At 41.6% G+C, this 24,851-nt stretch overlaps 2 protein-coding genes across 3 annotated transcripts; both read right to left on the reverse strand.

The window, feature by feature from the left end:
• Positions 1–10,262: 10,262 nt before the first annotated feature.
• On the reverse strand, positions 10,263–16,430 carry LOC103480931 (serine protease FAM111A-like). Of its 2 annotated transcripts, XM_008436129.3 has the most exons (6): positions 16,305–16,430; positions 16,176–16,213; positions 14,961–15,038; positions 14,769–14,831; positions 14,078–14,131; positions 10,263–13,985 (listed from the first exon to the last, which is right to left on the reverse strand). In XM_008436129.3, the coding sequence occupies exons 3-6, from the start codon at positions 15,027–15,029 to the stop codon at positions 12,171–12,173; spliced, it is 2,001 nt and encodes a 666-aa protein (XP_008434351.2). In that variant the 5' UTR covers positions 15,030–15,038; positions 16,176–16,213; positions 16,305–16,430; the 3' UTR covers positions 10,263–12,170. The 2 variants fall into 2 exon arrangements, with proteins under 2 accessions (XP_008434351.2, XP_008434352.2); XM_008436130.3 differs by lacking the exons at positions 14,769–14,831; positions 14,961–15,038; positions 16,176–16,213; positions 16,305–16,430 and adding an exon at positions 14,361–14,493.
• Positions 16,431–20,034: 3,604 nt separating this feature from the next.
• On the reverse strand, positions 20,035–24,776 carry rnf175 (ring finger protein 175). The gene is made up of 9 exons (XM_008436127.3): positions 24,653–24,776; positions 24,301–24,338; positions 24,076–24,217; positions 23,241–23,395; positions 22,760–22,867; positions 21,864–21,984; positions 21,461–21,594; positions 21,221–21,322; positions 20,035–20,789 (listed from the first exon to the last, which is right to left on the reverse strand). The coding sequence occupies exons 1-9, from the start codon at positions 24,671–24,673 to the stop codon at positions 20,669–20,671; spliced, it is 942 nt and encodes a 313-aa protein (XP_008434349.1). The 5' UTR covers positions 24,674–24,776; the 3' UTR covers positions 20,035–20,668.
• Between the last annotated feature and the right edge of the window lie 75 nt (positions 24,777–24,851).

Raw genomic sequence — 24,851 nt, forward strand, 5'->3', positions numbered from 1 at the left:
ACTAACCGCATGGAAAATACCAGAGACCATTTCTTTAGCAGGAGCTAAACCCGGGTCTCTGAGGAGCTGCGTGTTCAACAACGGACACATTTCTCTTGGGATGTTACCTGGAGACCTGTGTAACATAGTTTACACATACTGCGAGATGACACCGGATTACATCAACTGCATTGCCTGCAGGGGTCAAAGGATGACTCCACACTGCAAAGTCTGGAAGGACAACCCAGACTGTGACAACATGCTTCAGGAGAGGAGTTTCAACATCACAGATCGGACAACAGGAGACAACGCTGTGCAGTACCATAGTGCCAGCAGACTATGGTTCACGGGTGATGGCAGACTGGTACTTCCTGTACCCGATTGTATTCATCAGGAAAGGACGACACATTCTGGCTGCCCGCTCCAAGCGTGATGCCTGAGGTCAAACGCTGGGGAGGCCTCACAACAGACACTGGAGTTCCATGGGAAATCAGGATTTGGACCGGAGGTGAAAAGTTCATGCAGAGCATGTTCCCAGGAGTTGGATTAGGAGAGGTTCAGGACCACGTTGAAATCATCAAAACATGGTTTTGCAAACTCGTGTTGTGCTGGACCTGCTCACAGCCTCTCAGGGAGGTGTTTGTAAAATCATTGGCCCAGCGTGCTGTACATTTGTTCCGGAAGAAACAGGAACTGGTGGAACTATTTCTGATGCTCTACATGGCCTGGAGGAACTTAAACATTGTGTAGACGGTGCTACGCAAGGATCACATTTTTCTTTTTTGATTTGTTTTTATGGTTCACGTCTGGTCCGTGGTGGACTTTACTGTTAAAGCTCGTGACACCTATTCTGATTGTTTTTGTTCTATTCTGTCTTTTTACGGGTTGCATTATTCCTTGTCTACGGAGTATGATGTTTAGAACAGTTAACACAACTGTTGTCAGCTATCAGCTAGCACGGGCGTCCTATGAGACAAATAGAGAGGATTTGTTTTGAGATTCTGATGATTTTCTGTGCAATGATGATGTTCTGTAATCAATAAACAGATTAATTCATTTGCTGAATGATTCATACACCAAAAATGTGACAAGTGGTGTTAGTGATGAGGAAACTGCATTTGATTTGCTGTTTCTTTCTTTTGTTTTTGTTCATTTCATTTATTCATTGTGTAATTTTTATGTTTAGACTAGGAAAAAATATATATCTTGTATTTATTGGTTCTATTTTGTTTCTTTTCTTTTCTATGCTTGGCTTTTGACTGCGGTTTGTACACATGGTAAAATGATAAAAAGGGGGGAATGATAGGGATTTTTTGGTATTATCATTTTGTTGTTACTATTAGTTCATATTCAGTCTAATGTTAGTCAGGTTAAAGTGTTCTCTTCTTTAAACTGTATGTGTGAACTGACCTAGAAGTCACAGCTGCCTGTTATCTTCATGTGAAACAGTTTGACCGAGATTTGAACCGGGCTCAGATCATGGGACAGATGTTAAATTGTTTTACGACCTTTGCTGTGTTTAGGTAAAATGTTTTACGACCTCAGCTGTTTCCTCCGCTGTCTTATCTTGCCTATCCTCCCTCTTTGAAGTTTGATAATAAAAGACAAGCTGTATCCAAAGATTGGCAGAACGCTCTGTGAACAGCTCGGAGGAGCTGACAGAGTTTTTCTCCTTCTGCAGAAGTCGGCTAAAAACTCATATACGTTGTCTGTGGTTCTCTTTTTCCATGTAGGTTTCAGAAAATACCTATCAGACACCCTAGGCCGCAGTTCGATGATTGACTTTGTCATCGTCTCATCGGATTTGCGGCCGTATGTCTTGGACACTCGAGTGAAGAGAGGTGCGGAGCTCTCCACTGACCACTACCTGGTGGCGAGTTGGCTCCAGTGGTGGGGGAGGAAGCCAGTCAGACCTGGCAGGCCCAAACGTGTAGTGAGGGTCTGCTGGGAACGTCTGGCGGAGTCCCCTGTGAGACGGAGCTTCAACTCTCATCTCCGGCAGAACTTCGAACACGTTCCGGGGGAGGTGGGGGACATTGAGTCTGAGTGGGCCATGTTCCGTACCTCCATTGCCGAGGCGGCCTATTGGAGCTGCGGCCGCAAGGTTGTTGGTGCCTGTCGCGGCGGCAACCCTCGAACCCGTTGGTGGACATCTTCGGTGAGGGATGCTGTCAAGCTGAAGAAGGAGTCCTACCGGGCCTTTTTGGCCTGTGGGACTCCAGAAGCAGCTGATGGGTACCGGCGGGCGAAACGGCATGTGGCTCGGGTTGTCGCTGAGGCAAAAACTCGGGCGTGGGAGGAGTTTGGAGAGGCCATGGAGACAGACTTCCGTACGGCTTCGAGGTGATTCTGGTCCACCATCCGGCGTCTCAGGAGGGGGAAGCAGTGCAGCACCAACACTGTTTATAGTGGGGATGTTGCGCTGCTGACCTCAACTCGGGACGTTGTGGGCCGGTGGTCAGAATACTTCGAAGACCTCCTCAATCCCACCAACATGCCTTCTGTTGAGGAAGCTGAGCATGGGGACTCTGGGTTGGGCTCTCCAATCTCTGGGGACGATGTCGCCGAGGTGGTCAAAAAGCTCCTCGGTGGCAGGGCCCCGGGGGTGGATGAGATCCGCCCGGAGTTCCTTAAGGCTCTGGATGTTGCAGGGTTGTGTTGGCTTACGCGACTCTATCTATATATCGCATGGACATCAGGGGCAGTTCCCCTGGATTGGCAGACAGGGATGGTGGTCCCCGTTTAAAAAGGGGGACCGGAGGGTGTGCTCCAATTACAGGGGGGTCACACTCTTAAGCCTCCCTGGTAAGGTCAGGGGTCCTGGAGAGGAGGGTCCGTCGGATAGTCGAACCTCGGATTCAGGAAGAGCAGTGTGGTTTTCGTCCTGGTCGTGGAACACTGGACCAGCTCTACACCCTCAGCAGGGTCCTGGAGGGTGCATGGGAGTTCGCCCAACCAGTCTACATGTGTTTTGTGGACTTGGAGAAGGCGTTCGACCGTGTCCCTCGGGAGGCCTTGTGGGGGGTTCTCCAGGAGTATGGGATACCGGGCCCTTTGATACGGCCTGTCAGGTCCCTGTATGACCGGTGTCAGAGTCTGGTCCGCATTGCCGGCAGTAAGTCGGGCTCGTTTCCGGTGAAAGTTGGACTCCGCCAAGGCTGCCCTTTGTCACCGATTCTGTTCATTACTTTTATGGACAGAATTTCTAGGCGCAGCCGAGGTGTTGAGGGGATCCGTTTTGGTGGCCTTAGGATCGCGTCTCTGCTTTTTGCGGATGATGTGGTACTGTTGGCTTCATCAGAACGTGATCTGCAGCTCTCACTAGAGCGGTTCGCAGCCGAGTGTGAAGCGGCCGGGATGAGGCTCAGTGCCTCCAAATCCGAGGCTATGGTCTTGAGCCGGAAAAGGGTAGAGTGCCTTCTCCGGGTCAGGGGGGTCGTCCTGCCTCAAGTGGAGGAGTTTAAGTATCTGGGGATCTTGTTCACGAATGAGGGAAGAAGGGAACGGGAGATCGACAGGCGGATTGGGGCAGCGTCTACTGTGAAGCGGGCGCTGTACCGGTCCGTCGTGGTGAAGAGAGAGCTGAGCCAAAAAGCGAAGCTCTCGATTTACCGGTCGATCTACGTTCCCACCCTCATCTATGGTCATGAGCTTTGGGTCATGACCGAAAGAACGAGATCACGGGTACAAGCGGCCGAAATGGGTTTCCTCCGCAGGGTGGCTGGGCTCTCCCTTAGAGATAGGGTGAGAAGCTCGGTCATCCGGGAGGGACTCAGAGTAGAGCCGCTGCTCCTCCACGTCGAGAGGAGCCAGTTGAGGCTCGGGCATCTGGTCAGGATGCCTCCTGGACGCCTCCCTGGTGAGGTGTTCCGGGCACGTCCCACCGGGAGGAGGGGAGACCCAGGACACGCTGGAGGGATTACGTCTCTCGGCTGGCCTGGGAACGCCTTGGGATTCCCCCGGAGGAGCTGGAAGAAGTGGCTGGGGAGAGGGAAGTCTGGGCCTCCCTTCTGAAGCTGCTGCCCCCGCGACCCGACCCCGGATAAGCGGAAGAAAATGGATGGATGTAGTGAAATGATGCAAATGCCATGAAGGAAATGACAACAACACAAACCTCTGAAGTTCCAGCATTTTTCTTCCTTTCTTCCGTCACCTTTGCTGGATTCATCTGTAAAGACGGAAACAAAATAAGCCACATGGTCCTGATACATTATAAATATTTATTTAATATTAATGTGCTCAATTCATATTGAGCACATGTAGGAAATGTATTCATATAAAAGGTTCTTGGAACACTCTCTTTATTTCTGTGACAGAATGGACATTGGAAAAAATTACACTCCATCCCTTTTCTTACTTTATAGAAATTATTTTTAAGTTGGATTTCATTAAACTGCAGTTACAGCAGTTCGCCACCAGTGTGCATACTGTATAGAAAACAGTGAGCACTCCTGACTCAGCGAGCCAACAGCTCAGTAACGGCTGATCAGTGGAGGTGCTAACTGTCGCTCTCGTCTGTTAGTTCTCAACAATAAAAGAATCTGTGAAAATCACACTGATTAATTAACATTTCTCTGTTGAAATATTATGACACATTACAGTTAAAGAGAATAAACATGAGTGATGACATTCTGTGACTGAAGGCAGCGCCTGAACATCCAGACCAAATGTCATGAGTTATGTTTCATAATTATAAAGTTTAGACTAACAGTTAAATCATGAGCCTGTAGCTCACCTCATTCTCTGAAACTTTAGGTCTTTTTATGGGTCTGCTGCTGGAACTACCAGCATTATCCTGCAAAGTAGATGGAAATAAGAACCATGCAGTTATTTAACATTCCTGCACAAACTATAAATGAAACATAATGATCAATAATCAGTGAGTAAAGAAGATTGTCATCTTACATCTTGCATTGTGATATAGCCTCTTATATCTTTCTGGTTTTCGTCCATCTTTTGCTTCTTGGGAGCCATTGTTTCTGCCGTCACCGTGATAAAGTGATAAAGAGACCGTCAAGTTACATGTTAGCTATTCTACCACCATTAGGGAAAATTACTCACCTTTATCTTCTAGTGAAAAATTTTTTTATGAACTGGCTCTGCAATGCACATTATGTTAATAAAAAACAACCAAGCTCTTTCTGTTCCACTGGGGCTAAAAAACTATTTAAAATTTTTAAATATCAAATAAGATAAACTAGAGATTTTTCTCAGTACAAATTACTCCAGTTGTTTGATTAAAACATACAGTTGTCAGGAAAGTGGGGTGTTGTTTTCTCTGTGGCTTTACACTTCCAGAGGGCCCCAGGATGAGCCATTTGCAGGACTGAGGGCTGATTCCTGTACACTTGCAACTCCTCAACACTCATCATACCCTGAATATAAACAGCTTTGCATATCACTCTTTGCCTGAGTGTTAACCCATGTGGCAACGTCAAGCTCTTCTTGTGAATTCCTGAGTAGCTTTTTGACAAGGAGTCAACCCAGTGTGACTCCTTGTGTTTACTCTCACTTCAGGTTTCTCTGAGTACCACCTGGGGTCTGTGGGGCCTTTCAAACATAGTCAGAGTAGAACCAACTATAATCCTCAGCTCGGATTTTCTTACTGGTAACTTTAAGCTGCAGCATTAACATTGTGCCACCTGTCTGCCCTCCAACAGTCCTGCAGCAGCCTCCATCAGGCTTTCCAGTCCTCTGCCTACCATCTTGCAGTTTCTACCTCAAGACCAACACCTCACTCGCCCCTCCCTGGTGGACTTCACTATCATCCTGTGTAAGATCCTTGTCCAACATTTCCTCTTACCTTCATCTGCTCCACTAATTTATTATTTCCTCCAGAAGTCCGGTTCCCCACGTCACCTACCTACCTTAGACCACCACTACGTTTGCACATTATTTTACTTTATAAATACACCTAGTTTTATTGATTTCTTCTCTCCTGAGTCTGTCTCTGAGTCAAAAACCTAAACAAACATAATAATGATCTCACTTCTAGTTAACCCAAGTGAAGGTTGCGACTGTTTCTTTTGTCCTGATGTTTTACCAACTGTTGTAAAATGAATTGCCCTGTTTATTTTATTCAACAAGTGGAAAGTAAAAGTAATAAGGTAGGATTTAATTTTTTACTTTGATAATTTTCTAAACTCAAATTTGCTCAAAGCTAAAACAACATATGAAATATTGTAGAAAACACCAAAAGATTTACAGTCATGATTTGTTAAAGTGAAGCCAAGTGGAAAAATATTTTACTGTAAATAAAGTATTCACACCCAGTTTTTAAATGGAAAACATGGATCCTGATCATTTAAAAACCTGCAAAGGTGTCTCAGAAATAAAGTACAATGATCGCACTTTCTTTCCAAGAACATGAAGAAGATCTTCAATTCAATTAGGAGCTAGCATATTTGATCTCAAGCTTCAGCTGAGATTTTGTCAGTTTCCACCATTTCATCTGGGAATCTAATTACATTATCAACATAAAGTAATATAAGAATAATTGCTTTTTAAAAAAAATTATAGATCATTAACTAGGCAGTATTAACAGCAGTATTGGACAATGAGCTAAAGTCAAACATTCCACTTAGAAAAAGTAAGTAATTCACAATCACTGCCTGAAAATTTAATGAAGGGAAACCATTTTTATGTTCCCACCAGGCAGTTTATTGAGCACACACCCAGTTCCTGCGGACAAACAGTTGAGGTGAGTCACTGTAAATGTGTGCAGTTCCTGCCAATGTTCTGGTCGGCGGGAAGAGATAAAAAAAAACATTTTTTATTCTCACTTCTTTGAGAGAAAATATATTAAAAAGGGCCTATAGTCTCATACAGCCTCACATAACAGATAAAAAAATCTTTTTTTTTTACCAAATAATAACCTACTGACTCAAAACTGTAGTTTTTATGTGAAACTTGATGCTTTTTTTTCCTTTTTTGTATGAAATGTTCTGCTTCCACAAGTCAAATATCCAGGAAGTAGCTGACAAATTAATGTCTGGCACAAAAAGTTGAAAAGTAAACCAAAATGTACCAAAACAAAAATCTTAAGTGGCTTTCTCATATTTATTTTAGAATTCAAGACAAATAACTGATAACATATTTAAATATTTTTCAGGCCGTCTCTTCTAAAGACATTTATTCTACATTAAGCTCTATTCTGATCGCCACAAACAAGAGAATTCATAAAAACTTTTCTGTGAAAGTCAAGAAATGTGTCTTACCTGAGCTTCTCTCGATGAGCTCTACGTGATCCAGGAAGTGGATGGTACTTATGCTTATCCGCCTTTGTGCCCTTTGACCGCCACTCACCCATTTTCTAAATATGAGTTTTTATTTGCATATGTTCCAGCACTGAGAGTAAGTGAGGGTGTGGTAGCTGCACTAAATGTGACTGAAAAGCTGTTGGTAACATTCAAGAAACTCACCTGCACATAACTTTATCACATAACAATAGGCAAATAATTGCATCATAAGTTAAAATGAGTTTAATAATTTACATTCTGATCCTTAACATTTGTTGAAGGAATACTGCATTTACAGATTTATGGTTGCAGCTTTTATTGTATTTATTTATTGTTTTTGGTTATTTTTATTTGGGATATTTAAAATATTTTCCAGTTTTACTGTTAAGAGTTTTCTACAAAATTAAAGTTTATTAGTGTTTGAGATGTGACGTTGCATTACTGCTCAATTTTCAATATATCACTTTAAAATGATTTCTAAACAAAAATATTATCATTTATTTCAATAATTACTGGAACAATTTATCATTCAGCAGCATTTGTTACTGTGACAGGCCTTCCTACAAAAACAGTTGTTGAGATTCAGCATGTTGCAGCTGAATTACACATGTTGTCATTATGATACGTTATTCTTTAAACAAGGCTTAGAAATCTAGTTTTTAAATGAATTACCAGAAGAAAACAGGTTGTCTGTGGAAGAATGTCTACTGTTCTAAAATTATTTTAGTTAAAAATAATTCAACTAAAATAATTACATTTCTCAATTTTGAGAGTTACAAATAGGTCAAAATAATTTTAACTCTAAATCTACAAACTGTATCATGTCTAGTTGGCCTAATCTACCTCCATCGGCTCAACCTGGAGGATCTTTTTAAGGTCTTCGTTCTCGATCACTGCCTCCTTAACCTTCTCCAGCATCTGATCATTTCCACTTTCCTTCAGATTAATCATTCTTGATGGTTCTTGATGGTTCTTGATTTCATGATTTACTGATTGGAGGATGGATTTAGTCTGTATATTTGGATAAATGATCCATGACAGCCTGTTTTCTCTTTTCTGGCTCAATGATGCATGTAGGATCCATTTTCTTCACACGTCCTGCAGGGTGTCCAATAAGACAGGCCTGTCCATTTCCAGGAAGTGGACCAAATCTGTTCAGCTGCCCTGGTGGTACTTTCACATTTTGGGTCTTTGGTCATCAATCTTGAGTTTGAATACAACAAAATCCAGCTCATCTTCAATGCCGACAAATGTTTTCTCAGTAGAGAGGAAATAGTATTTTTCTTTATGTGGTGGGATGGTGTTTCACCCTCCCCCACGCTGTACATCGGGTGTAGCGAGAGGCGCACCACTGATTGGTGGGCGGGGCAGACGCCTTAAAAGCTGGGCAAGCCGCTGCGAGGTGTGTGTGTCTTTGTTTCCTCTACTGTCTGCACAACTGGCGGCTACATGTTGGCGGTGTTTGATTTGCTCGTCTGATATCGTAAGTGCCATTTTGCTATCCGGGCTGGGATCGTGGTTGGTTTTGTTGGGTGCTACACCTGTCGTGCGTTTCCGCAGTGCGGCTCTGCTGGCGTTGCCGGCCGCGGCTGGAGGTTGTGGTGGTGTGTGGCTTCTGCCTAGTCTTCGCCTGCTGATCTGCTCCCTCCTGGTGTAGGCTGTGTCTCCACCCCTGGGTAAGCTACCTGTCCTTTAGTTTTGGATTATTTTATTTTGTACTTAGCATGAATGGGTTTTCTGTTTCAGGCAACTGAGTGTTGGGAGCTGCAGTGCTTTGGACGCTCTGCTGCTTTGTCTTATCACTGTTTGTTCTGGCCGCTCTCCGCTGAGCCTGTTGTGGATTGGGCAGGCTGGTGGGCGGGGCATTACTCCTCTGGCCCCCATAGAAGGGCACTTGGAGAGACGACGACAACTTGTTCCATCATTTGAAGTATTTTCTTTTACCGTTTGAAGTATTCATTTGTTTCTGTTGAGTGCTGTGTTTCTTTTGTGTTGCATGTTCTTTTGTTTTCTTGCTTTATTTTGTTGCATTTGCATGGTTTGCTTGTTTTCTTGGAACAACCTCATCTTGTCTGTCCCTTCTTGTGTGTTCCCTTTTTCTTTGGTTCCGGCGACCAAGTAGTGAGCCCGATGCCTTGGATTTTAAAAGAAGTGTTTTAAAAGAATTTTTAGATAATTGTTTAAGTATTGTACACTGTTAAATCTGTGTTCTGGTGTGTCTTGTTACTTTTTTAGAAATATCTCCACCTGCTGGTCACATTTATCAGGTATACCTGTACACCTTTAAACAGGTGCGCACTGAACAGGATCTGCTTTGCCAAACCACACAGTCTGTTACCTGAGGAGCAGTGAGCAATGACTTTAGTTTTTGTTGTAAATACAGACAGGTGTGTCTGTTTGATTTGGTGTAATGTTACATCTAAAATGTTCAGTTTGCTTCTTTATTTATAAAGAAAATTTATTTTGTGAGCACTGTGCATTCTTCTAGTTTGCTCGTCTTTGTCAGATATTTTCCCTCCTCATTTTAAGATGAAGGAAAATATGTTGCATAAATGTGGGAATCCTTCCTTTAATCCAACCTAATGATGATGTTTGTTTCATCAACAAAGTCTGGAAATAAAAAACCTTTTTCCTTATTGTAATGCAAGAAGTGATAATTATATTTTAAAACAAAAACTCTGCATCTCTATTATTTTATGGAACCAACAGTAAGACAATAGTAACACCACCAAGCCTGCTGTGAGTTTATAATCTGCATCACCGGATGATTAAATCTAATCACAATATTTTCCTCCTTTACTGCAGTACGCACTTTGTAAACTTTAGATTTTTACAAAATCAGGGCATTTACTTTATGATATGAATAAACTCAGTATCTGTTCTATATTTTCCTTTATGTTGAAATAAAAATAATAATTTTCTCCAATTTAATTACAGCGGCTGTTTTACTTAAAATGAGTGTGAATAGTTCATATTACTCTTTAGTGAAAGTTTTTCAACCCAAACTTGAAAATTTAACATTTATACTAAAAAATGTACAAGACATTTGATTAGAAGCCGTCAGTAAAACTGACAGGTTTCATATTTATTTGTTGAAAAAGAGAAAATGATTTCCCTTTAAATAACATTCAGAATAATGAAAATAAAAATCAATGAGCTACAGAGGGTTTAAAATGATGTGGATATGGAAAAACAAAGTCCATAATGTAGAGCGACATCATCTTAGGAGTACAATCAGAAACACATGAGCTCTGCAACAATAGTGAAGATATATGATAACTGATTACATTTCATTCAATCACTGAAGATTAAGAAAACCTTACAACTAGGAATAAATGAAGTAATTTCTATCACTGAGAACATAATCTGCATGAGATTTGAAGTACTTCCATCAGGTGTCTCTGAAACATGCAGATTCATGTGCAACTTCAGCTGGTTGTGTTCAATGCAATGATTGCAACTAGGGGTGCACCGATTTATCGGCCAGCCCATTTATCGGTGCCGATTTCCTCAACTCTGGGAGATCTGATTGGCTGAGTTTTACATGTGAAGCCGATCTTAACCACCTATATTATCTAACTTGGGAAAGGTCTGAGAATCAACCACTGTCCTCTTTTGCTCTCTGATGAGAAAGTTTGATCGACAGACCTGTGATTACCAATCTTTTTAAAAGCTTAACCTGCTGATTCCAATTTTGGCTGATACTAATTGTTTTTGTCTGAAATGTTGCTCAATATAGCAAGAAAGCTGCTGAATTGGCAACAGTGGGGTCACCATTGTTAATTAGAAACATGCAGACAACTTGGAGGGGTGATCGGCCAGAAAACTGCAATCGGTGCACCTCTAATTGCAACTAAGGAATGAATGACAGAATGATCAGCAATAACATTACAGAAACCAAGACATGTTCATTTAAATTACAGTTCATTAAATCTGATTAGTAAATAAAGCTCAAGGCACATTCAAAGGCAATTCAGTTAAAAACATTATTACCAGGTTGTATACAGTGACTGTAGCTCAGAATAGTCAGTGAAGAGAATTGTTGTTGCAACACATTTCTACTTGAATAATGAAAACATAAAAAATAATCCAGTTCCAGAAAACATCCAACATTCAGACTGAATTTAATAAAACTATTATTTCAGAACATGTGTCAAACTCGAGGCCCGTGGGCCGAATCTGGCACGCGAAAGTTTTTTTATGTGGCCCTCTAGATTCTACACTAAGCACTAAGTGTGCTTAAATATTATGCCATCAATAAAATCAATGCAATTTTTGTGTTTACTGCCAAATTATATCAATAAGTTCCTCCAGTTTCCTGAGAATTATCGTGGAATTTCAAGCAAAATCGAGAAATCCCAACTCTTTTGTGCCAATGCATAGTTGGGAGTTTATTGCAGGTTTTTCTTAAAAATTGTCAAAAATGTGTACCAAGCAGCTGCCTCAGCCTCAACTGATGTCAGATTATTGTCCATGATCCATATTAAAAGTCACATTTAGTCAGAAATGAGCGCAAATGTTGCTAATATTTCCATATTAGTACCACAAACACTGATTTTTGTTGCAAAAAAATCCCAAAACATCACAAAATCCTGGAGGGACTGAAACGATGTTCAATGATATTTAATTTTAAGAATTCATTGATATTTTGTGAACAGGTTTTATCAATACATTCTGGCACAACCGGCCGTTTGAGAGCATTCATGATGTTGATTTGGCCCAAAGCGAAAATTAGTTTTACACCCAATTTATAAAATAAAAATAGTAGGACCAACATTTGTAAAGGAAATTCAGCAATGTGCTGCCAGATGTTTGCTTATAACTGTAATTAACATGTCATGTGCTGTGATCTGCCATTTCTCTTGACACCTAAATTGAACACTAACTTTGGTCCATTTCCTCCACAGAAACGAATTGTTCTCCTGTTTCATCCGTTCTCTCCCGATTCTCCCCTCAGAGAGCCTGAACTTTAGTTTGTTTCAGTCCAACAGATTCAAGGATCATCTCAAGGTATGGATTTCCCGTTGCTTCATTCATAATTCTCTCCAACAAATCCCCCCTGCCAGTTTTCTGGAGCTCACCCAGGAGCTTTTTGAATATGTCAAGCAGTGGGTAGGCATACTCCATAACACTGTGACCAGGAATCACCGTGTTATAGAAAAATCCACCAGAGTGCAAACCAAACACTTGTCCAACAGCATCAAACACTGGGGAGCCAGAGGAGCCATGATACATGAAGCTGTTGTAGGTCACATGAATATCTGCATTGGTGTCTCTTTTGATCTGATAAATGGTTGAGCAGACAATAAAGGGTTCATAGGACGGCAAATTCTGCTTGACGGCCTGCTCCTTGTCCTCTTTCCTGATGATACATGTAATGTCCATTTTCTTCACTCCTCCTGCTGGATGTCCAATAATACAAGCCCCACCATCACCACCTGGTATCGGACCAAATATCTTCAGGAGGCCTGGAGGTATTATCTGCCCCTCTGCTTGACCAGGGAGTTGGGTGAGCTCCAACAGAGCGAAATCTAAATCATGGGTTCCACCAACTACTGTAGCCTGATATTTCATCCCTGGTTTACCTTTACTTTCGAAGCTGAACTCTGCAGTAACAGTCAGATAGTTCACCCAGTTATTCATTTTCTCCCAAGGTTCAAACAAGTGGGCATTGGTTAGGACAAAGTTGTCAAACAGAACAAAGCCTGTGCCCTGCACAGTTTTCTTTAACTCGGTTAAACCTGAATTATTCTTCTCCTCTATCATCAAAAGACAAATGGACTTGCTGAGGTTCAGCAGCTCTCTCACAGTGTGAACTTCACTAAAGGAATTCTGGATCTTTCCAAAGTTTTCCCGTTTCAGTTTCAGGGTTTCCTCAAAGGAACGGCCAGGAAATCTACTCTCCATCAATGCTTTCAGTTTTGGGAACTGCTTCCGCAGAAGGTCATTGATCTCATTAAGGTCAATTTGAATCTTTAAATCTTCTATTGATGTCTTTCCACTGATACCCTTCTGTCTTGCATACTCTAGAACCTTTGTAACTTCAATGTTCTGTACTTTGGTTGATGCAGAAGCATTTTCCTCCTGCCGCTGCTCCTGGCTGGTCTGTTGTGTCGAGTCTTGCTCCTGAACTACTTGTGGTGGATTTGTTGCCTTCGTTTTCCCCTTCCTTGGAAGACATATCTGAAATTCCTTCCCATCTAGGTTGTCAACTATTTCTGTATAGTTTGTAACGTCTCCAGTCTTGTTATCAGACAATGTGAAGTCTGTGAGACCATCAACAAAGCGACCGTCCCGTGTTAAAGCTTCCTCCACCGTCATCCCTTTCCTCCCATAAACACAGAAATACCTAAACTGCTGCTGAATATTGTTACATCTAAATATCATATCAGTTTTGGATTTGGTGTCCTTCCCTCCTTCTTTATCTATGAAGAAAACAGAATATTTTTCTCTTGGGAGAACTCTGACCTGCTGTTGCTTTTTCTCTATGATATTATTTGATGTAGTTGTTGTCAGACAATCATCGGTTGCTAAACAAGAACAAGGGAAATGTGTTGCAACAATGTAGGAATCATTCCCTTCACCCACCTTTATGATGAGGTTTTCTTCCAACCTCTTTTTCTCCCCTGGTTTCTCCATTTCTTTTTCATATTTTGTGGAATGCTTCAATTTTATCACCTCAAGTACAGTGCGTGGTTTTTTACAGTCAATGGTGTATTTCTGAGGATCCGAACCAAATTTGACGTTGAAGCGATGTAGATGGTCATCCTGTTAATAAAAGGAAGAAAACTGAATAATAATAGTAGGCTAATGTAGCAAAATGATGCAAACACCATAAAGGAAATTACAAAAACACAAACCGTTGAAGCTTCATCTTTTTCCATCCCTTCTTTCTTCACCTTTGTTGGATTCATCTGTAAAGACGGAAACAAAATAAGCCACATGGTCCTGATACATTATACACGTTTATACTAAATTTATTTCTATAAAAGGTTCATAATTAATCTACATTTTTCTGTAGTATATCATGAAACATTAAACAGAATAAAAATGAGAAGGCAGCACCTGAACATCCAGGCCAAAAGTCATGAGTTATAATTATAAAGTTTAGACTAAGAGTTAAATCGTGAACCTGTAGCTCACCTCATTCTCTGAAACTCCATTCTTGACACATTAAGATCACTGGGACTAAACTCCCAATGTTATTAATGTAACACTGCATCTAAACCCCAGACGCAGCGGTTTACCTGCATCTGTGTTTCCATAGATACAGGTAAACCACTGTTTTTTGTTATGATTTGGTCATAATTGCTCCAATGGAACAACAAAGGGAGGGAATAAAGTGTGGAGGGAGGCATTTAGCTCAATTCAGTTTTTTTATACTCTCAATATCTTAGATCAAGAGAAATCAAGCAAATCACAGACAGATTGAAAGTTGTCCACATACTTTCTAATAATACAGTGCAGTCAAATTCAGTTTATCAAGTCATGTTTAGGTGCTGAAAAGTTAAGAGGAGGTGCATTATATTAATTTATGAACTTGCAGCTCACCTGGGACTTTCCAACAGTTTGTAGATTTTTTCTTGGCGTTTTGAAGGGACTGCCAGGAACATCCTGTTAAAAGAAGGCAAATGTATAACGACTGCAGAATCCTTTACAATGTACAACTCCCAAAGTCAAGGTCATAAATACTAAGCACTGAATAAATAAAAAACTGATTTGTTAAACCAGTGTCTTACTGACATTTTCCTTCCCAAAGTATCTTCTGATGTCTTTCATGTTTTCTGAAGTTCTTTGTTTTTTGGGAGCCATTTTGATGGGCTGTGACAACGACAAAGACAGAACTGTTAAAAACGACCAGAATTAGAAGAGTCTCCCCGTGTTCAACAGAATTTGCAAAACAGTATTTAACTTCATAAAGTATAAAAATGACATGCATCACACGAGAAGTCAAGTTTCCCTGCTGAGCTAAAGGTTACGCAACAATACTTTTGTTGTGTAATCTACTCCGGTCGGCTATCCTCGCCGACTGGAGTCGGACTGTTTTATTGACATTCCCTTTAGTGCAGCTCCATCTAGTGGATGCATAACGTAACTCCAGCCTCTACCGTAGCGTCTATTCCATGCGCCTTACATACGGAAAAAAGTTTTAAAATAGGCCATTCATTGAAGGTGCGGAAAATATGGTATGTAAAAAATTTAAAGTGCTAACAATGCTAAACAAAGGCCATTTCCATTTTATCCCCCCCACCCCCCATGTACACCACCTTCAATGTTATCTTAAAATGCTGCAAAAAAAAACTATTTGTCAAAATATATGATCTTGATTAAATCTAAATTTGCAGAGATTTGAAAATAATCTGGATTTAGACATAAAGGGAAAATTAATCATCTCTTTTTTAATGTACAAATAAAATAAAATGTACAAATAAAATTGAAGTGGTCTTTTGAAAACTATTAGTTGAGAAAAAAAACCACCTGAAAAGCTCTGATGGAGACTGTGTGACTCAACATGATCAGGTGTTTGAGGGTTTAAGCTCTCAGTAAGAACCGGAACTTAAACCTTCATTAGCTCTGCAGAGCCCCATTAAGGGCGCTTCAAGTAAGGAGTCTACTCGCCGTATAAAACACTGAAACCGTTTTTCATTTTTTTTCCCTATTGGAGTGAATGCTTCATACATCTAAAGTTGTTGCATTTTACATGGAGGTTTTAACTAACTATCCAAAAATTTATTCATGTTGGAGAAAAGAGGAACAGCCTTTAGCTCCAAAGGAAGCTACAGATCAGAAGCCAACTTCGATGCTGTCTGGTTATCCCCCTTTTTAACATCAGTGGGTGCATAAGCAATTAATTAAATAAAAAAAGAATCCAGTATTTACATAAATTACATCATTTCCCGTTTTAAATCAAGCAATACTTTTTTTTACCATGTTGCTAAACATTCGACTATTACTTACGAAGTTTTTCTGCCCTTGGAAACTGTTGTTTGCTTTAGCTGCACAATGAAAAGTGAGACAAATACCATAAACAACCGGAAGAGAGGTCCGAGAGGATTTATAGTTGTTAACCGGCGGACATTAACCCACCAGTGGATGTTCAGTCCCGCAGCAGTTCCTCTCTCTGTTTTCTCCCCTACGACACTGATCCAGCGTTTGCAGCTGCGAGGGGATTTATAAAATGGCGCCGTGGCGAGCGCCAATCAGCGGCTACTACGTAGTCATATGGTGCATTCAACTACAACTAGGAATTCTAAAACTGAAACGAACAAACATCCATTTTAAATCAAAATTTTGCATAATCAGTTTAATGATTTTTTTAAATGTCCATTTATTAGTTTTGTGTATGTCCAGAAAAGTGAATTTTCTACATGCCGTTAAACTAGAGAGCGAATCCAAGTTGTTGTAAGTTTCCTGTTTCTGATTTTATTTGAACGCAACCAGAATGGTTACCTTCCAGTCCACAAAAACTGTCAAGAGTAATTAAACTTTTTTTCATAGATTCATTAGATTGTTGGACTAAACAGTAGGTTTAACTGCATGCATTTATTATCAAATACACTTTGAAAATATTTCGGAATTATTAATTAAATACAAAATACAAAAATTCAGCAGAAGTTTTGGCAATTAAACATTTCATTTGACAAAAGGATCACAACTTGAAATCGTGCCTCCTTCTTTCTGGCACGTATCTCGGCCCAATGATATCAGACGCTGATTCAAAGGCCACCAACGCACAGCCAATGAAGTGACCGTCATGCAAACGTATCACTTTGGGTGGTGGACTTTAAAAGAACTCAGAGAACCGCATGAATAAAGGTGCTCAGTTTGCTGCTCTCCATGTGCGTCAGGAGTATTTTGAGAACATTTTTCACCCAGAAAAATGGTAAAACGAACAAAAACGAATAACTTTGCTACGGAAGAGGCATTGGAGAAGGACAGGAGGAGGGACAGCGATTTTTCGGACGAAGATCAATCCGAAGAAGAAAGCGACCTGTCCGAATGTGATTCAGTGGAAGAATATGCTGAAATCCACGGTGGAGATGCGTTTCCTGATGAGTAAGTAAAACATGTTTTATACAGATAAACTTTTCTCCCTGAACTCAAATCATCTTTTGGAGGTATTTCTGTGTGGCTTACTTGTGTGTGTGTGTGTGTGTGTGTGTGTGTGTGTGTGTGTGTGTGTGTGTGTGAGAGAGAGGTGGGGGAGTGAGGTGATTAGATTTAAAATGTATGAAGACCCCATTTTTAGTTCTGTGTGTCCACAACTGGATAGGTAGCTGTCATCATTTTCCTTCATTTGATTTAGACCAAGTGATGGTTCTGATGCTGATTGGGAGCCTGTTCAAAAATCTGCTCGGACCCAGGATACCAGCAGCGACTCGGAAACGGCATTGGACCTGTCTGTCCCCAAAAGAGGGGCGACGGGAAGCAGACTAGAAAGAAGTGAGGCGCCACCTTCAGGTGAGGGCAGATGGTCCGACACCACTGAGCCTGACATCGTCCCACAGCAGCCCGTTTTCCGTCCGTCACGCACACCTGGATCCCAGCTAATTAGTACATTTGAATACAGCTGTGTTGAGCTTTTCCAACTGTTTTTCCCAGATTCAACCATTCTAACAATTTTGGCCAACACTAATCGGTACGGACGATCAAACGTCTCGAGTGATAAAACGCCCTGGACTGACATTACCAAGCAGGACTTTTTTTCATTTTTGTCCGTGGTTTTGTACATGAGTTATGTCAGGTGTTCATCATTGACAGACGGCGTGGTAATCAGTACAGTCTGCATTTTCCCTCTAATGTGATATCTGCCCAGAAGTGGCTCAAGATTCTTCAAGTTCTACATTTTAGCAGTGCAAAAGACGATGCTGCTAATGTATCTAAAAAGGGAACCCGTAAGTACGACCGCCTTGGAAAGCTGAAGCCTCCGTACACAAAGATCAGAGAAGCTTGTCGCCAGCATTTTCATCCAGGCCAAGAAATTGCCATAGATGAAAGAACGGTTGCCTCCAAAGCCAGGCAACATATGAAGGCAAAACCTGTGAAGAGGGGTTTCAAACTTTATGTTTTAGCCGATTCCAGTAATGGCTACATCTGGGATTACTTCATTTATGAAGGAAAGGCTGACCCCAACGGAGGCAAAGGCTTAACTCATGACGCAGTACAAAAGCTTCTGAATACAAAAGTCTTGGGGACCGGATACAAGCTATATGTGGATAACTTTTACTTGAGCCCAGCCCTCTTTACTGACCTCCTGGAGAAGAGAATCTGGGCATGTGGGGCAATCAAAGCAAACAGAAACGGTTTTCCGAAAACGACTGGAAATGCACTGGACAAGAATTCAGAGCGCGGCAGCATCCGCTGGATCCGGAAGGACTCTGTCCTTTTTGTCCAGTGGAGAGACACCAGGGACGTCTGTCTGTGTTCTACTTTGCACACGGCACATGCAGGGGACACGGTGGGCAGGAACGTCAGAGACGGAAGATGGACAAGGAAAGAGATCCCGGTTCCCCCAGCTGTAAAGGACTACAGTCGGTATGCGTGATGTAAAATGTCTGGCTGAGTTTTATGTCTCTTGTAATTAGATTTTGTTTACTTTCAGATGCATGGGAGGAGTGCATATATCAGATGCGCCGACTGGGTACCACCAAGTGCTCCAGAAAACAAGAAAGTGGTACAAAACCTTATTTTTTCACCTGGTGGACATTGCCGTGGTGAATGCTTTCCTTCTCCACAAAGAGCAATGCAAGTTGGTTGGAGTTGGACCTCTCGCACAGAAGGCTTACCGGGAAACCCTGGCAGACCAGCTCATGGACTTGGGCCCAAAACGCTCTGCATCAGCGGCGCTGCCAGCACCGCGACTCCAGCACAGGCTCACCTACATCACCCAGGACAGGACAGCCGGGAGACGGAGATGCCGTATGTGCCAGTTCAGAACGGCTGTGAAGTGTGACAAACCTCTGTGCTTCGTGCCAACAAGGGACTGCTACAATCGGTGGCACACTCGGATTATGTAATCTGACAGAGATTATATGTGACCCAGACCCTCAACCCTCAACCAGAGACAGGTTTTAAATTGTGTTGATTTTTTTAGTTTTTTTTACATTCTGGTTAAGAAAAAATCAGAACTGCGGAGGAAGAAGATTCCTTATTGGTTTTTATCCTTTTTCTTAAGAACAATTCAACTTTAAAACAAAACGGGAAAGAGAGAAGATGTCTGGTGAGGGGAGGATTATTTTTTTTTCATTTTCTACCTCAAAAAAGATTTATTGTCCTGTTAAGGGAAACTTTGTTTTGTCACGGTTCGTGTCTCTAAACAAAAATGCTGATTGTGATAAAGTATTCTGTTAAGTAAAATGTTTGGCAAAATGTTATAAGTATTTGGATTTATGAAGCTTAAATGTGAAAAAGTCTAGATAAAAGTGAAACTGGTCCTGCGTTTACTCGGTATCGGGTCGATCCCAGAATCCCCGGTACCGCCCACCTCTAGTTAGCAGCTGCTAAAATGGCGCCGTGTGTCGAGCGCCAACCGACAACAATTACGTAGTTATATGGTGCATTCAATTACAACCAGGAATTCTAAAATCTGAACAAACATCCCTTCAGGTTGCTGTTTTTTTAAGTTTGCTGCGAATCCAAGTTGTTGTAAGTTTCCCGTTTCTGACTTAGTTTGAACTCAACCGGAAATGATTGCGTTGGAATCCACAGCGAAAATACTCGCCATCAAAAAAACAGTATTTTCGCTTTTTTGATAAAATTCATAAGACTGTTGGACTAAACTGTAGGTTTAACTGCATGCGTTTCATATCATACACACTTTTAAACTATTTCAGAATTATTTATTAAATACAAAGTCAGGTTCAGCAGAGGTTTTGGCAATTAAATATTTCATTTGACAAAACGAACTTTTGACACTTTAAAATCAAACTCTTGCATTTTTCTGAGATAAGTACTTATTCTCTAGAGTTGATGGTTTAGGACAAACTGATAATTTACCTCTGAAATTAACTTCAACGGACATTATTTAAATAAAACATGAGCTCCAAATGAAACATTTAAAACAAGCAGACCTGAAAAACATCTTTTAGGAGTAACCAGAACCATGTGGACAGAGAAGTCCTTATGTAAACACTGTGCAAAGAGCTTTAGATAAATAAAGCAGAAATTCATTACTGGAGTCAAAAAATCCAGCAGCAAAGAGTGTGCAAATAAAACCTAATTAGATAATACAAGATGAATTAATGTTTCATTTAAACAAAAATCCTGGATCTGTGCCTGAAGTTTCCTTTGTGCTGACAGCAGCTTGATTTTGCAGCAACCTCTGAAGTTAAAGTTGCAGGACAGAAGAATTAATCTTGCAGAAAATTCAGCAAGAGTTCAAAACAGCAGCCTGAAGCAGTCCTTTTGTGGCGCTGACTGCAGACAATCCCGTAGCGGTGTTCCTCAGGGCTCTACTCCAGGCCCAGAGAGAAGTTTATTCCATGAACGATGCCGATGATGATGGGTTGCCAGGCGACTAAATACCGCAGCCAGTCGAGCAACTGGCCGTACAAAACGTGGGTTTTCTCCCAGCTGGAAGCAGAAGGAGTTGAGGAGAACAGCAGAGGATACCGCTGGTCCACTACATCAGAATATGAACATCCATTATTTCAGGATTCCTCAGTTTTTATGAAACGGGAACAGATTGAAAAACGTTTTTATCCTCAGGGTACCAGCCTTTTACACTCAATGTGATTTAAGCTTCTGTGTAGCTCTTAACGCACATAAAACATGTTTTTGTAATTAATTATTCTTTGCAATTTAAACAAAAATGGTGCTGAAGTAAACTTGCGGAAAACAACTTTCTTTTTTCTGAGAATACGACAGTTATTTCTATTTCTTAGGGTATTTGAAAATGCATTAAAATGTACAGACTGAACAATAGATGCACAAAGAAAATGAGCTCAAACTGAGCGAATGAGCACAATTTGTGCCATTAAACATCAGCCACAAACCAAGGATACGGGTTGTTCATCATCCTCTTCAGGTCCACCTTCTCGTTGCAGTACGGACACGTCTGCTTCTTACCCACAATGCACCAGCCCCGGATGCAAAACTCATGGAATCTGGCGGAGAGTCTGTGAGTTAAGGAAGCAACAGGAAGGGCGGACAGGCTCCACATGGAGAGAAGGAGCGTTTCCTGGTTCCTGCTAAGAGAAAAGCCTGATGCAGGGAGAAGGGAGCCTCAGAGAGCAGCAGGATACATGTGACCACAGGACAGCTGGAAGGTGTCTTCTATAAGTCCCTCCTCCTCCACCTCCACCAGGATCCGCTGACCGCACACGGCGCAGATGTCTCCGCTCAGGCTCCTGCTGGGCATGCCGCCCTTGTTGTAGTACTGAAGGCACATAGATGGATGTTATTTTTTAGTATTTTACAAATAAGACCATCAAAATAATAACCAGAAAGCTGTATGGAGTTAAACACAATTTTCTTTAATTATCTGTAAATATGTAAAATGTGTTGATCCTGCAAGCTTGAAGTAATTTTTGTTATTTTCTGCAAGATTTTTTTGCATTTAGAGTAAATATTCACTCAGACTGGAGGGTTTTCATGTTGTTTTGTAGTGAAATCGTCTCTGCTGAAGGCAGCAGCCGCTTCCTTTACCCCGATCGTAGAAGCCATGTAGTCGGAGCAGATTTCTGCAAAGTCTCGGCCCATGACGCCGTAGTAGAGGCCATAAAACAGCATGACGACGCCCACGTCCATGGAGTCCTCCGCCTTGATCCTGCACAGGCAAACAAACAGGAGCAAGAGGAAACGTTCCAAAATAAAGTCAAAATTCATTTTAAAATAAAAGACTAGGCAGACAAATAAATACGGTTCATTTGTAAAGGTTTATATGTAGTTTTAGAACATTGTCCACATTACTGTAAAAAGCATAAACTTTATACTTGTAGAAAATTACATGTTTTATCTATATGTACCAAAAGTAATGAGGACAGGGATGAATATGTTTCTGGTTTTCAGGGCGTGAAAACCTTAAATCAGCTCTAATTCAAAGTGAGAAACTCTGGGAGTTTTTAAATAAAGAGTACAAAGTACAAAACTGAATGCAGATTCTTTAAGGTGGGGTTTATGAGCACTTGGAAACCTTATTTTCTTTTAAAAAAATTGAAGAAAAACTGTAATGTTAGTGCTTTGCTTGACATTTTAAACCCAGTTGAAGACGACGGGTCCAGTTTAGTTGGTACTGGACATTTTCCACTGATCCAACTGGGGGTGAAATGACCTTTTTCCATCTTTGAATAATATTTAGTAAGGCAAAACAAAATGTTGGAGAGAAAATGGTCAAATCAATGTTTTATGTTGCAAATCAAAGACCAACCATGTCAATTTAACAAATGTGAAAACTACTACATTAATAAAGTATTTTGGATTTGTCCTTTAGAAAATGACAGAAGGTGACATGTTTATTTTCATACATTAGAACAACATCTTTTGATACTGGGCTCCTGTTTCTGTCCGGTTGCGACGGAGCCGACTGGCTGGAGGCTGCTGACCTGAAGAAGACGTTGAAGCCGAACATGGTGAACATGATGGCCAGGTAGCCCAGGACGCCCACAGCGTAGCTCAGCTTGTAGATCAACAGGAACCACTTGTAGACCATCCTGCAGAGGAAACACAAACACGGTGAATAAAAACAGTTCAAGACGTCAACACAGAGATCCATGTTTATTCAGGTCTTACAAATAATAAAAAAAACAATTCACGTTTCACAACTGTTAACAGCTCTGCTGATCCACCTCATTTGCTGTTGCTGCTGTTTTTAAACCTCTGTCTGGTCATGGTTTGAACTTCCTGCTCTCTTTTTACTCTCTTCTGGGATTTTGGGTCAGAATTCAGGTATTATTTGAACTTTTAAGATGCTAATCAGCTGCTCCTGGTTGTATAAATAACTGTTGTCACGGTTACACATCCAAGCAAAAAGAAATGTTTTATTATTTGTAGTTTTAGATCTGGTTCTCTGAGACGCCCTCCTACCTGGGGGTCCTGCAGGACAGCGGCTTGCGGGTGGCTCTGAAGATGATGTAACTGGTGATGACAGAGAACATCCCCCACATGGACAGGAACCTCCACCAGTACAGCTTGATGGTGAAGTAAAGTGGGACCACCCACATCTGGACCAGAGTCACCAGCTGGAGGAAACGACAGAGCAGATCACAGCTTCACTCCAAGTCCCACTTCAGGCTAAAAACCACCAACAGCTTTTACAGCAATCTGGCTTTTAGGATGTTTAAAGTGAAACTTTTGATGTTTTAAGTGAGTTTTGTTAAGAAGCCATTAGTTGTTCCTTTCTAACCTTTGGTTTTATTGAAAGGAGTTTACAGATTACATAAGAACAGACCCCTGAGGTCACGGGCCCCATCTGGGTCGATTTCTTCCTCAGGAAACTGAGTATGGCAGTTTCCTCACCTTGAGCGCACCATGCCCATGGTGAAACATGGTAGTGGCAGCATGATGCTGTGAGCATGCTTTTTCTCAGCAGTGGAAGCCGACATGAGCTTTTTAGCAAAGATTAAACTAAATTCAACTCTTCGCATATAAATATAGCAAGTATTGACTCAGGGGGCTGAATAAACAGGCATACCACACTTTTCAGATTTTTAGTTGCAAAAAAAAGCATGTTTCCATTTTCTTGCACCTTACATTTATTAAGTACTTCATGCTGGTTTGGCATGTAATAAAGTAAACTGAAGTTTGTGGCTGTGAAGAGACAAAACGTGGAAAAGTTTGTAAGACAAACTAGCAGCTATGTTTGTGTTTCCACGGAGAGCAGCTGACATTGTCTGGATCAGTGGACTCGGATCACGCTCACGTTGTAGGAGCGGTGATGCCTCTGCTTCCACTGCACCAGGACGATCTGGGCCACCACCAGCGTGGCGATGAGGATCAGCACCATCTCCGCATGCATGGCCTCATGACCCCGGTGCTTGACGTGCAGCCGCTCATGCTGCACCCTGCAGAGAGGAGGAGGAAGCTGGAGTCACGGCTGGTGATGCCTGAACCCCTCAGCATGACGAAGGGAGCAGCCAGGACTCACCTCCAGTTCTCCCGGTGGGTCATCTTCAGCAGGTCGTCCTGCAATGAGACGCAAATAGCAGCAGCTGGGGGGGTTTTACATTTAAATGTAGGTCAAAACGACTCAGCCGCTCATGTAAACAGCCGATACAACCCAACTAAACTCCAGTTAGCAGCGGATAGATGATATAAATGTGGTTGAGACGTGAAATAACATCGCTGTAATGCCACGTCAAAACACCAGCAGTCAACAGCTAGTTAGCATGTTAGCTAGCGAGTTGTCCGCGCTCATTTCCGCTTTTTAAAGTACAACATCAAACAGTTCGCAGTCAGACCAGAATAAAATATTCCTATTTTAACAGTAGACCACTGACCTGAGGTTGAACCCCCGCCATGGCCTCACCCTGTCCCCTCCTGGTGAAGACAAGCCGGCCGGCGGCGTTAGCAGCTGCGAGGCGAGTGTACGCAAAGCCATGAGGGACAATACGCACAGCATCGCATTTTTAAAGAAAAAAAATACTATTCCTGAATAAGCACGTTGAATATAAACTTTAAACCATAGATTTCACACTA

The sequence above is a fragment of the Poecilia reticulata genome, chromosome 18, assembly GCF_904066995.2.
Source record: "Poecilia reticulata chromosome 18, P_reticulata-male-v2, whole genome shotgun sequence".
Lineage (NCBI taxonomy): Eukaryota > Metazoa > Chordata > Actinopteri > Cyprinodontiformes > Poeciliidae > Poecilia > Poecilia reticulata.